We start from the raw sequence: 14,171 nt of genomic DNA on the forward strand, positions 1-14,171 counted from the left end.
AGTCCAAGTAGGAATGTGCAAAATTAAAGCAGATTGCTGTAAATCTCTCTTAAAAAGTCAAGAATATGTTACAGTTGACATTTTTCGGATGATTAGACCGTTTGACAAATCTTTGCAAGGGTCTGAGTTAGCTGAAAATATCTTTTGTTATGATGTCAGCAACACTGTGGGCTTCGCCTTCTGGGTTGTACTAAGAATTCTGTTCATCATTAAGGGCTTCCACGTTTCACTGTTTGACTAAACAAAGCTCAAAGACATTTTCTGTCCTTTCTGTACTCCCAGGTCAGAAGATCTTAGCTCTTTATCCATACTATGCTAGAGTTTGTCTGAAAGCATGAATCATGGGGTTGTGTTGGGTGCTAAATTTCAGTTTCATATGCTGTCTTCACTAATTTATGACTGTGGTCTCTACAACCAAAATAAATTATTTCTGAGAACTAGCAAAATACTCTGGAAAAAATTTATGAAACCTACCGGATTTGACAAAAAGTCAGCCAGGTGCAGTAGCTCACACCTGTAATCCCAGCACTTTGGGAGGCCAAGGTGGGCAGATCACCTGAGGTCAGGAGTTCGAGACCAGCCTGACCAACATGGAGAAACCCTGTCTCTACTAAAAATACAAAATTAGCTGGGTGTAGTATCTCATGCCTGTAATCCCAGCTACTCGGGAGGCTGAGGCAGGAGAATCACTTGAACCCAGGTTGCAGTGAGGGGAGGTCACGCCATTGTACTCCCCCCTGGGTAACAAGAGTGAAACTCCATCTCAGAAAAAAAAAAAGAAAAAAGGTCACTAAATGAGGAGAGAATTAAAAACACTCCTATTTTCTACCTTTTATATAAACGCCTGTCTTTAATTCCTAGGTTTGCCATCTTTATAACCTCTAACTAGGAGCAAGTGATTTATAAAGGGATTCCTCCTACTCCGTCTGCAAATTGGAGTTAATTTTTCTGCTCTTTCTGCAATTCATGTTGTTCTAGCTTTTGTTATTCATAATTAGAAAAGCAAAAGGATTAATCGAAAGTTGAGACAAAATTGTAAAGTGGGAAGTTGTCTTCCTCTCTAAGAGGAGAAAGATTGTGAGGGAAAATACATGGAGGCTTTGGTGACACATCCCTATTAGGAAGTGATCTGCTTCCATGGGAAGGAGAGAACAGATGATAGATGATGCGCCTGTGATCTGTTCAGTACGGAATCAGAGCCGTATCAGCAAACCGGATACCCTGGGAAGGGACATTGGGATAACTCGTTGGCCATAAGCAGAAGTTTTGCTCTGGCCTTACGAACTAAGGGGATTAATAGAGATTAGTTGTTCAATATCCTTCCATCTAAATGCATCCATATTGTCAAAACTTAAAAAACACCAAAGGGGGAGAGTGTGAGAATCTATTGCCATCTTCTCCATTGCTTCATTCAAGACTTCTGTGTCCAACTTTGCATGGGATTGTCATTTGCCCTTTTATACTCACCTTAAACTACAAAAATCATTTGTTTGCCTTTCTGAAGAAAAGAAGGTAGATAAATTTTGCAGTGGACTTTAAAAATTTAGTTCAACTCCTGGCATTAAAGACAATAAAGGTTGTGATTCGGAGGTTCCCATGGCAGTTTCCCCAAATGTTACGTTTAACTAAGATCGTGTCAAGCACAGAGATTTAAGTGTGATTTTTTAAACCTGCACACAATTTTCTACATTTTTATATGCTCAAGATTTCTTGAAATCCAAGGTGTAAAACTGTGAAAATAATAGCTGTGAACCTATTTATGAAAGCAGGAGAGAATTGCTTTGTTCAGTTTTGGAAACCACTAGGGTGCCATTTAATGCTCCAGGAGCGGGTTTTCTGTGACCTGGAAAGGTTAGGGTGATTCCCCTACAGTGAGTCATTTACTTCTTTCTTGGCAGGATTATGCCCAGGGCTTTTAAAGGTTCTTGACAGTTCACTCCCTTCCATAAGAAACAGGTTTATGGCACAAGTGTCTATTATGATAAGATGCCAGATTTCTAGATCAAGCATAAAGCTATGGAGTGGGACAATAGGACTGAATAATTTTAGTACACTTCCCACGTGAACTGTCAAGTAATAAGCTACATATTCAGACCGTGACTGGCATTGAGTCATCCTGCCATTAGTCAAATGTATGAGACTTTTCCCAAGTCCCAGCAATGCCAAATTTGAGAAATTGTATAAAAGAAAAATGAAAAAGTAAATACATCTGAGAAATGGGGAAATTAATAAAAAAAAAAAAAAAAAAGTACTAGCACTGGGGGTGGTGGCTCGCACCTGTAATCCCAGCTCTTAGGGAGGCCGAGGCAGGTGGATCACCTGAGGTCAGGAGTTTGGAACCAGCCTAGCCAACGTAGTGAGACATTATCTCTACTAAAAATACAAAAATTAGGTCGGTGTAAGGGCACATGCCTGTAATCCCAGCTACTCAGGGAGCTGGGGCAAGAGAATTGCTTGAACACAGGAGGTGGAGGTTGCAGGGAGCACGCCACTGCACTCCAGCCTGGGCTACAGAGTGAGACTCCATCTCCAAAAAAAAAAAAAAAAAAAGTATTAGCTTTTATCAGGAAAGGCCATTAAATTTTCTTCAATGTTACCCACATCAATTTGCTATCAAACTATAAGAACACAGTATGTGAGATGTTTTAAAATTAATGAAACAAATCTTTTTGAGATGAGTTTGTACATGCTGTGAAGTCCATTAAATATTTTCTGGGAAGAGTTCCCAGTTAAAACTACTTTCCAAAGCACCCAAGCACCCTATATAGATAAATCAAGTGGGTTTATTAATTTCAATATTTCTGTGAAAATTAGGGAGGCCACTATTCTGAGTAGCGAGGTGCTTGTTTTCTACTTGAAGACCGCGAAGGATATTCTGCACTACTGGGCCTATTTCTGAAATTGTATCTAGCTGTAGTTTACCCATTAATTTAATTAACAAACATTTATAAGCAACCAAATTGTGGCGGGAACTGTGCCTAGAGGTAGAAATATGTTCCACTCTTATTTCCATAGAGGAAAATGAGTAATGTTCTAAAATGTAAATCTTATGTTTCTCTTTCCTCTTGCTGTAAATGATGTCTAAGCCATTTTGGTAGTGCCTATTCTGAATCCTTTAATAAATTATTTTGAATGATTTTTGTAAAAGACAGTGTGATTGTGAGGTGAGTTTAGCACAAATTAAAAAGTGCCTCATCAGTTGCAAACAGGACATAATTATGAGCTAAACACTCCTTCAGAAACAGTAGTGACAATAAATAGGATTCAGTATAATTAGTCCCCCTGGGACAGATCTCTTCCTCTGTTCTTTGCCATATATTTTAATAATAAGATTAGCCATCTAATGCCAGTATAACCAGACTGTGGTATTAATATACAGAAAAATTATTTCTAGTAACAGAAGATTTAAAGACATGAGGGTGATCCAGATTACATGCCTGCAGGTTAAAAGAGAAAAAAAAAAGTGTCTCTTTATCAATATCCTTTTCATGAGCCACTGAATTCTTACGTTTTTCTGATCATATGAATAACCCATCTTACATGAATATTGTGACAATAGTAATAGCAATTATTTTAAGAGAATATGTTTCTATAGAGATAACAGAAGGGTTTTTTTTCCCCTACCATTCCTGTATGAAGGTTTCTGTGTTTTTAATTAAAATTTTAAGAAATTCATCTTTGGCCTAGCGTAATAAAATAAACCTCACTAGACAATCAAGAGACCCTGTTATTCTTAGATACATTATTATAGCTCTAGAAATAACAAATGTTAAGCCTGGAGGATTTGTATTTTGGTCAAAAGTTGTAAGGGCAATTATTTGTTTATTTGAATGAAGTATGCATGAGTCATATCAAAAGGAGGGAGGTCTTTTTTTTAACCTAAACAAAAATATAAAAGTATAGGGAACTGTTACCTGTGTGAACCCAGCAAATCTGAGACAGGTCTCAGTTAATTTAGAAAGTTTATCTTGCCAAGGTTGAGGGTGCACCTGTGTCACGGCCTCAGGAAGTCCTGACGACATGTGCCCAAGGTGGTTGGGGCACAGCTTAGTGTTACACATTTTAGGGAGACATGAGTCATCAATCAATATATGTAAGAAGTACATTGGTTTGGTCTGGAAAGGCGAGGCAGCTTGAAACAAAAAGCAGGAAGACCTGAAGTGGGGAGGAAGCTCCTAGGTCAGAGATAGGTAAGATGAACAGTTGCATTTTTTGAGTTTCTGATTAGCCTCTCCAAAGGAGACAGTCAGATTTGCGTCTGTGTCAGTGAGCAGAGCAGTTGGCCCTAAGAAGTTCCCAGCTAGACTTTTCCCTTTAGCTTAGTGATTTGGGGGCCCCAAGAATTCTTTTCTTTTTACACCAGTTTTTTTTCTTTCTTAACTAAAAATAGTATTTGTTTCTGAGGGATAGGCATAACTACCATTTTATTTGGTATGATTTATTGGCCTACTGTCCAACAAAGAAGCTAATCTGATTTTGTTTTCATTTCCAAGCATGATTCCTAGAAATGTGTTTAGGTGGCCAAATCAATGAAGCAGAACCCTGTATGTCATTCATTTATTGGGAGATACCCTAAGGTCTTCCTGAATTATCTGATGTTCCCAGGCTTTGCTTATCCAATAGGCATTAGGAAGAAAAGGCTTGAGTTTATGTAGATTCTCACACAGTGCGCATCTCAGCTCACATCAACAGTGAAGGGGTTTCCCAGGTCTCGTTATCCCTGGAGGAGCTGAGGCCTGGGGAATCTTGAGAGCCTGCTTTGCTACTCTGTTATTGTGGCAGGCCAAATCTCACTAATGCAGGCCTCCATAACAACTGTTTCAGTACTGACCCAGTGGTTAAGTTAAATACTAAAAGCTAAAAAAAGCCAGTGCCCTTATACAAAGACTGGAATGTAACAAAAGCCCACCAAGAGTTTTGCCTAGGCCTTTCCTGGCAAAACGAAGGAATTCTTAACAGGACCCATTTAGGATTAACAAGTTTTATTGGGGGTCTGAAGAAACTCTCCAGGCCTCCACAGACAAGTTTACTGGGGGTCTAAAGGAACTCCCCAAACCTCCCTGATTTAGCAGGAGACAAGATAAGGGTAATCACCATAGCACCTGGACCCATTTAGCTTAAGTAAATCTACTGAGGCTCCAGAGGAAGGTCTTCAGGACTCAGAACTTAGTTATAGATTAAAAGAAGTTAATCACTTATGTCTTGAGATGAATGTACACATATGTGTAGACATATAGCTTAGAAGGCATATAAGCTCTGGAAAACTTTGTAATTTTGAGTTGGTCTGGCACTAATTTCCAGGCCGTCTCCCTGTAACAGGTTACAGAAATAAAAACTCTCTTCCTCCCCAGTTCATCTGCATCTCTTTATTGGGCCATGAGATAGAGTAGCCCGACCCTCAGTTCAGTCCGGGAACATGATTATCAAACTCGGGGGATTTTCAGGTTAAGTTAGGAATGTATTTTGAAGCAGAATGGCAGTAGTAAATGAGATCAGCAATTGAAAACATGTGAAGACATTCACCATTTAATTATCCATCTCAATAGAAGATAAGGATGAATTTAGCACTAGAAACCATGAATGTCACAAAAGCCTAACTTTAATACCTTGAATCACTTTCCAGTAATCCTAATCCTTTATCCACATTGACAGAGGACATTCCTATCTTGCTATTTCTTCTCCCCACACATTAGCTTAGTAATTAGCTAAATAATTTTATGCATTAGCTAAAGAATAATGGAACTCCAGAAACCTAGGACAGTAATTGAGAGAATGAACAAGCTAAATCTGAACCTTCTACACAATAAAGGAGCTGATGTTAGCATGGCCCACAGAGTATTACCTGCACTTATAAGAACTAGAAAGTCAGGCAAGTACTCCTGGAACAGACTGTCTTTCCTCAACATGCAGTTATTTCTTTGTTTTTAACTTTGTTTTCCTTTGTTTGTTTGTTTTTGAGACGGAGTCTCATCCTGTCGCCCAGGCTGTAGTGCAATGGTGCAATCTCAGCTCACTGCAATGTCCGGCTTCCGGCTTCAAACAATTCTCCTGCCTCAGCCTCCCAAGTAGCTGGGACTACAGGCGCCCACCACCACGCCCAGCTAATTTTTTAATTTTTAATAGAGACGGGGTTTCACCTTGTTGGCCAGGCTGGTCTGAAACTCCTGACGTCGTGACCTGCCCACCTTGGCCTCCCAAAATGCTGGGATTATAGGCATGAGCCACTGCGTCTGGCCAGTTTTTAACTTTGTAAATTGCTTTGTAGAACTATCTTAAACTTGGTCCATTTTAGATTCTCCTTGAAGGACCAGATCACAAAGTGATTAGGAGAAGAGGCTCTGGAGCCAGGCAGTGAGACTAACCCATTCTCACTCTAACACTAACTAGCTGTGTAACCGTGGGCCAGGGATATAGCCTATGTAACCACAATCTCGTTTGTGCTTCATGCCTCACCAGTAAGGTGGGGACAGCGGCTTTGACTCTATCTTAGGGCCAAGATGAAGATTTGATGAGTTACCACCAAAAAGCGTTTAATATACTGTCTCATTCAGAAGCAGTCAATACACATTGAACTCGTATTACCTAGAGGAAAGAAAGGGGTTGATGATTTATAGATAAGGCCTGAGTAAAAGAAATAAATGTGTGTTGAGTATCAGCAATGGACTTCACACCATGCTGGGTAACTATCACAGAACACATTTAATCTGCAAATACTATCTGAAAGATACTGCCATCTGAATTGCATAGATGGGAAAAGTCAAGGCTTTCGTGTTTATTTTTAAATGTATGTTAACATTAATAATTAATTGACCGAGTACAGTGGCTCACGCCTGTAGTCCCAGCACTTTGGGGGGCCTAGGCAGGCGGATCACGAGGTCAGGAGATGGAGACCATCCTGGCTAACACGGTGAAACCCCGACTCTACTAAAAATACAAAAGAATTAGCTGAGCTAATTCTTGGCGGATCACGAGGTCAGGAGATCGAGACCATCCTGGCTAACACGGTGAAACCCCGTCTCTACTAAAAAAATACAAAAATTAGCCGGGCGAGATGGCGGGCGCCTGTAGTCCCAGCTACTTGGGAGGCTGAGGCGAGAGAATGGCGTAAGCCCGGGAGGCGGAGCTTGCAGTGAGCTGAGATCCGGCCACTGCACTCCAGCCTGGGCGACAGAGCGAGACTCCGTTTCAAAAAAAAAAAAAAAAAGAATTAGCTGAGCGTGGTGGCACGTGCCTGTAGTCCCAGCTACTCAGGAGACTAAGGCAGGAGAATCGCTTGAACCCAAGAGACGGAGCTTACAGTGAGCCGAGATCATGCCACTGCACTCCAGCCTAGGAGACAGAGCGAGATTCCATCTCAAAGAATAGTAATAATAATAATAATAATAATAATAATAATTAGTGGTAACATACGCTGTTTATGGTGATAGTCAAAGAAAAAGGGAGATCCAGATGTTGGTTATCTGAAATGACCTCCACCTTCTCTAAATTGAAATTTTAACTTGAAGTAGTAATGCCAAGGCCAGCCTGGGGCCATAGCATCCTGGTACACCTGCTTGTTGATGACAATCCTTTTAGGACAAAATATCTTACGGAAACATTCATAGGTAACTAACTGGAAAAAAAAAGTTATGATGAAAAGCAGTTCTTACATTTTTTCTTTTTTTTAATTAAAAGACAGGCTGTTACTCTGTTTCCCAGGCTTGAGTACAGTTGTGCAATCAGGGCTCACTGCAGCCTCAACCTCCTGGGTTCAAACAATCCTCTTGACTCAACTTCCCAAGTAGCTGGGACTGCAGGCATGTGTCACTGCACCTAGCTAATTTTTAAATTTTTATTGTAGAGACAGGTTCTTGTAATGTTGTCCAGGCTGATCTCAAACTCTTGGCTGCAAGTGATCCTCCTGCCTCAGACTCCCAAAGCAATCCTTACTTTTTTACTTGAAGTGCTTTTTTTTTCTTATTTAAACTCTTTAAAGAAAAATTCATCCCATTTTCTTCAAAACAATAAATCCTTTACAAGGGAGAAAAATGAAATAGAGCATCCATGAGGACCAGGAAGGAACATCATGATTAAATGCAATTAGTTGCAACCCCTTCTGTCTCTAGCCTTGGATGTATAAGGGGGATGGTAATAGAACTAGAGATTTCTAAGACCTTGGTGCTTAATAACAAGCACGCATTGAGGGTGGTTGGGTAAGATCCTGATCACACAGCCCTGCGTATCAAATACCCTTCACAATCAACAAGAGTCAACCTTTAATCTCTGATGTTTTCAAATGTGCTTTTTTTTTTTAATTCACATGTATAACCTATCCTCTTTTCAATATATAGAGATCTAGCTTATCTGTCGTTACCTCTTTTACTACTTTTCTTCTAAGATTTAAAAGGTCATCCTCTGATTTGTAAATTCGACCAGATTTCACAGTACAGATGAGAGTTGTAATGATATGTTGCCAAGAACTGTTGCAAGCTGTGATGTCTGTCTGGGGATTATGGAGCAGCACATTTCGTTTTTTTTTTTTTTTTTTTTGAGACGGAGTCTCGCTCTGTCGCCCAGGCTGGAGTGCAGTGGCCAGGTCTCAGCTCACTGCAAGCTCCGCCTCCCGGGTTTACGCCATTCTCCTGCCTCAGCCTCCCGAGTAGCTGGGACTACAGGCGCCCGCCACCACGCCCGGCTAGCTTTTTGTATTTTTTAGTAGAGACGGGGTTTCACTGTGTTAGCCAGGATGGTCTCGATCTCCTGAGCACATTTCTTTTAGGAAAAAAGAATAAATAAGGCAGATGAGCGCAAGTTTGTTTAATTTTTATTGTGTATATGTATTTGTTTTCTCAAGTAAAGGAGCATGGCCTTTGTGGCAGGCATTCAAGCAAATACAGAGCACCCTGTGGGTTAGGCACTATGTTATTGGGGTTCCAAATAAAAAAAAAGAAGACCACATCCAGCCCTATGGATCTCACATTAAAGAGGGGAGTAAGAATCATACATAATTTAATAAGTTGAGTTAGGTGCATTAATGGGGATTTGCACCATATTTCATGGGAGCACAGAAAAAGGGTATCTCGTTCCACCTGAGATGGCAGGGAGATGGCTCCTAAGTTAATTAAGCAAAAGGGGAAGGAGAGGCACATCCCATAGAACGTGGAAAACACAACAGAAGCCCCATTACCCTCTGCCCCACCGCCACACACACCATCTCTGGAATAAATTTTGTACCTTCCAGCTGGTTTTCAGGGTACTCATGACACATGGGTTAATAATAACTAGGTTTGCCCAAATGACCAAAATTCTATTCCTGACATGAATTTTCACAGCTGGTTTTTTGTTTGTTTGTTTTAATGAAGAAGAAATGTGTGTCTTTGGAAATCATCCTACAAAATCATATAGTGGAAAGGATATAGCGATGAAATTGTTGAAGACCAGGGAACCTTTGTCCTTACTTTTTATTAGGATGGATGTTTTCAGGTAAAACTAAAATAAAAATGAAATGGAACCAATTAGAAAGAAAATAGGAGCACTTAAGACAAAATGTAACTGTTGCTGAAAGAAGTAGAATCTGATAGCTCAGAAAGAACTTAATTAAATTTCAAAGTAAAATAAATACAGTTTAGCAATGACCTTTCTCCTAGAAAAATATAATGTCTCTTACAGCTCACTTACTCCTTGGCTTACAAAATAGTGATTAAATTTCCTGGTTTTCTCATTTTGATTATCGTGTATTACATGTTACTGGTGATGGGATTATCTGTGCAACATTACTGTGGTCTTCAGAATACGCATGTGGCAATGTAGTCTCACATATGCCCTTTTGTATACTTGGGTAGGAAAAGAGAAGGACCTAACTTAACCTGACAGACCTCAAAGCTATTCTCTTTCTATAGCAGAATACTCCTATGTAAAAATAAAATATTGAGTAAGGAGGACAATCATCGTATATGTCAAGAATGCTAAATGCTCTTGTGGAAATGAAAAGCAGCCGATCTAAGTAATTACCCGTTAAGAAAGGAGTAGGAGAAACGTTTAGAAGGGAGACCTGCAGAAAGATGATTCACAGTGCGTTCTCATCACCAGATGCATTAGTGGAACCTCTAACCCAATGCCAGTGGAAGAAGCAATATTTTGCACAAACTTGAAAAAGAGTTTTTCATTTTCCTCCCACAGCCTCGTCACGTGTTCAATATGCTGAAGAAGTACGTCCGCGCAGAACAGAAGGACAGACAGCACACCCTAAAGCATTTCGAGCATGTACGCATGGTGGATCCCAAGAAAGCTGCCCAGATCCGGTCCCAGGTACGTGCGGGGTATAATCATCTTCTGCAGCTTTGACAATCCAGGATTCTTGCTTCTTGGGTTGAAGACAGGATCCTGGGCGTTCTCCGAGCACCTATAGGTGTTTTCCCTGTGGCAAGAGCTCTTTAACTTCTGGTACATTCTAAAAGCTTGTCTTAAAGCAATATGTGGTTTGGCAATTTTCTTGACTTGTGAAAATAACAAGAAATATAAAAATCTTAATAGTCTACTGCTGATTGCTAAGGAACTGAATAAAACCAATGACTAAAATGAGGAAAACAACAGTTGTGTAAACTAAAATCTTGAAAACTGGTTCATAAGTATGGCTTGCAATCATAAACCTACCGCAATGTTTAGATTTAATGTGAGCCTAAATGAAGCCCAGTAATAATGTATTTTATACTCCCCGCTTCCCAGAGGCTGAAAACTGGGATCCACCTTAGGAACTCTGAAATTTTAAATTTTCTTGAGTGGAAGAGTTAAAAATATATATATAGTTAGCATGAAATAGCCAATCAAATTGAGATGTGTTGTTTTCTATGGGGAAATTTGCAAAGAAATGTATTGAGGGCATCAGGGTCTGTTTAGAGAGCCTCAGTATTAGGAATCAGACTTGGCAGAGGTGGCCTTTTTAATTGGCTGTTATAAGCATACAAGATAATGGTCAGTTTAAAGATAAGCCTTAAACCTGAGCTTAAAAGTTAGAGAACAGAAATAGAGAACAAGAAAAATAAAGTTGTCCTTTCCGTTAAACCTTTTAGCAGTAGCAGTGTTTGCCAGTTTTATTTTGGAAGTTTGTATCTACTTGCAGTGCTTGGTAAGAAAAATAACCATTCCTACCCCAGACATTGTTGACCTGGAGTTGTCATCCTTTAACGCAGGTTATGACACACCTCCGTGTGATTTACGAGCGCATGAATCAGTCTCTCTCCCTGCTCTACAACGTGCCTGCAGTGGCTGAGGAGATTCAGGATGAAGTTGGTAAGTAAGCTGTTCTTTTGATGCTGCACATGGAAGTGTATTTTCCCCCAGAGGAAAATTGAGGAAGTAGTTATCTGTTTGAGGAATATGAAAGTTAATAGAACAGGTTGTCTTTTATGCTGAAACTGTCAGGATGGAACTAGCTTTCTAGCCTTAGCAATTGAATCAGTTCTTACCTCTCCATACTTGTAAGACTGGAGGAATGTCACCTGATTTAGGGTGTAGTTTTGTAATAATTGGACACTTGTTATTGAATTGTACATGGCAGCATTATTTTCTAACTTGCCCAATCTTGTTATGGCTCTCAAATTATGATGCTTTGGTTCTTTACAATTAATGGAGGGAAAAAACTCATTTTTCATCTTTTGAGGGTCATGATTGTTCCATCTTACAAATGGAAAAGCTCAAACTGAAAATTTGAGTAACTTACTGGCCTGTGTCACATGCATTCTGAGTAGCACAGCCAAAACACATAACTGTGACTTCTGACTTTGAGGTTATTGTTATATTCAGTAAGTCACAGCTCTCTTTGATGGTGGAGCAGGGAAGCCATGAGTGTTCTTTGAACCACACCGTTGTTTAAACCTAAAAGATAGTGGGCTATTAAACCTGTATTCTGAAATAATTATACTCTCACAAGAACTTGGAAAAATAGTACAGAGTGGTCCCATGCGTCCATCACCCACTTGCCTCACCAGTGATGTCTCGCCTAGCTATAGTCCATTATCAAAACCAGGAAACTGACATTGTGTGCCCACTGTCTTTTATGTCCCTACTTTTCCGAATGACTTTCCTAATAACTAATGATTCATTTAAGGTCTCCCATTTCTGTTTTTCTTGGAAAGGGAATAAAATATCACATAAGTCTCTGTCAACTGCCAAAATGCCCATAACTGTTTAACTTTACTTCACAAAGGTACATAGATGACTATTATGTTGGTACATCTTTCAACGTAAGCATATGTACCTATACTGGAGATTTAGTGTGTAGTCTACCACCATATAAGCAGTATGTGTCTGGCATATCCTTCCCCATAAAGAATCCTGCCCTTTGTTAATTGGGTTGGAAATAGATACAGGTTATCATCTGGAATCAGAACACCCAGCATGTTGTTGATGGATGCACCCGTTACAGTAAGTCCAACTTTGAAGTGCCTGAAACACCGCTCAGGAGAACAGCTGGCCCTCACTTCTTCCATTTTGTGCCAGTGTTATTCTGCTCCTTCTTTCCTGACTTACACGGCCTTGTAAATGTTGTTTGTATTGCTGTGAAATACTTGGCATGTGTCAGGTGATGATGTTCTGTTCAGTACTGCACATTAATGGATGGAATCGGAAATTATGCTTTGAGCTGCGTAACTTGCAAAAGAAACCTCATTATTCAGGGAGGCGCAGTGTCCCAGCACTTTAGGAGGCCAAGGCGAACAGATCACATGAGGCCAGGAGTTCGAGACCAACCTGGCCAACATGGTGAAACCCCCTCTCTATTAAAAAAGGAAAAGAAAAAAAGCAACTTCATAGTGTGCCAAGCTTTTGTTCAGAAGGAGCAACTCAGTGTTGAGCAAGAATTCATGACGATAGTGGAGGTGGAGTTTTTAGTCTACACCATGAATTGAGAACAGTATCAAGTTTCTTTAGCAAACGAATATACTTTTCAGGTATACTTGGAGAATAGACATCGGTAAGGAACCTTTAAAATGCTGTATATTAAATAAGTGTAAAAGAGTTCTCCAAAAAGTTGTAGAAGATACGAAATCAAATAATGTATTAGTCTTAATGAACTGAAGCTAAAATCTTCTAGATAACATTTTTTTTTTCTCACTATCTTAAGCCTATTTTCACATGTGACTTCAGTTGAAGTGGCATAGGCAATACCAAACTATAGGGAAATAAGCCACTACAAAGGACTAAAAAGTTGATGACCAGTATTCCACCCTCACCCAGCAATTATTGTTGACTCTTTATAATTAAATTATTAGAACTTTTTATTTGGCACTATACTGCTGAACACATTAGCCAGTAATTAGTCACACTTCCACAGAACAGATGGTGGTTCAGATATCTTGAGTATTACAAAATACCCAAGAATAGGACAGCACAATAAACTTCAAATCTCAGTAACAGGGAGCATAATTTAGATAGTTCGTATCGTGGAATCTTTTTCTGTCAAAAGAAAAAAAAGACAGCCATTAGGTTGGATTAAGAGCATTTTACATATATGCTCTTTGTGTGTATGTGTCGTGTGTCTGTGTGTGTATGTAATGTGCTCTTAATCCAACCTAATGGCTGAGTTTTTTTTATTGACTATATATATATATAATGACATATGTGTGTGTGTGTGTCATTCTAAATATACTAGATGCCACATTCTGAAAGACAATCTTTTTTAAAAACCTTTCATTTGGAATCATGGATGCTTCCACTTTTAAATGACTGTTCTCTATAGAAAGAGAAGTTTGCAGTAATGAACCCTGTACACTATCTGAGCTCCTAGTGTCAAAGCTACAGAACTGGTTCGCTGGGAAGAATAGCTTTTCTGGGTTGAACCTAGCTGTCATCTATAGTCCTTTTTCTTTTTTTTTCCTTTTTTTTTTGAGACGGAGTCTCGCTCTGTCGCCCAGGCTGGAGTGCAGTGGCCGGATCTCAGCTCACTGCAAGCTCCGCCTCCCAGGTTCACGCCATTCTCCTGGCTCAGCCTCCCGAGTAGCTGGGACTACAGGCACCCGCCTCGTCGCCCGGCTAGTTTTTTGTATTTTTAGTAGAGACGGGGTTTCACCGTGTTAGCCAGGATGGTCTCGATCTCCTGACCTCATGATCCGCCCGTCTCGGCCTCCCAAAGTGCTGGGATTACAGGCTTGAGCCACCGCGCCCGGCCTATAGTCCTTTTTCATTTGAAGGAACGT

At 39.9% G+C, this 14,171-nt stretch overlaps 1 protein-coding gene across 6 annotated transcripts in view; it reads left to right on the top strand.

The window, feature by feature from the left end:
• The window catches only part of APP (amyloid beta precursor protein), a 286,842-nt gene that overhangs the window by 209,230 nt on the left and 63,441 nt on the right, over positions 1-14,171 (top strand). For all 6 annotated transcript variants that reach the window (XM_010383436.2, XM_010383438.2, XM_010383440.2 and 3 more), the window contains 2 exons: positions 10,159-10,287; positions 11,169-11,268. In XM_010383436.2, coding sequence (XP_010381738.1) covers positions 10,159-10,287; positions 11,169-11,268 — 229 coding nt within the window. The remainder of the gene's footprint in view (positions 1-10,158; positions 10,288-11,168; positions 11,269-14,171) is intronic.

The sequence above is a fragment of the Rhinopithecus roxellana genome, chromosome 13 (genome assembly GCF_007565055.1).
Source record: "Rhinopithecus roxellana isolate Shanxi Qingling chromosome 13, ASM756505v1, whole genome shotgun sequence".
NCBI classification, from domain to species: domain Eukaryota; kingdom Metazoa; phylum Chordata; class Mammalia; order Primates; family Cercopithecidae; genus Rhinopithecus; species Rhinopithecus roxellana.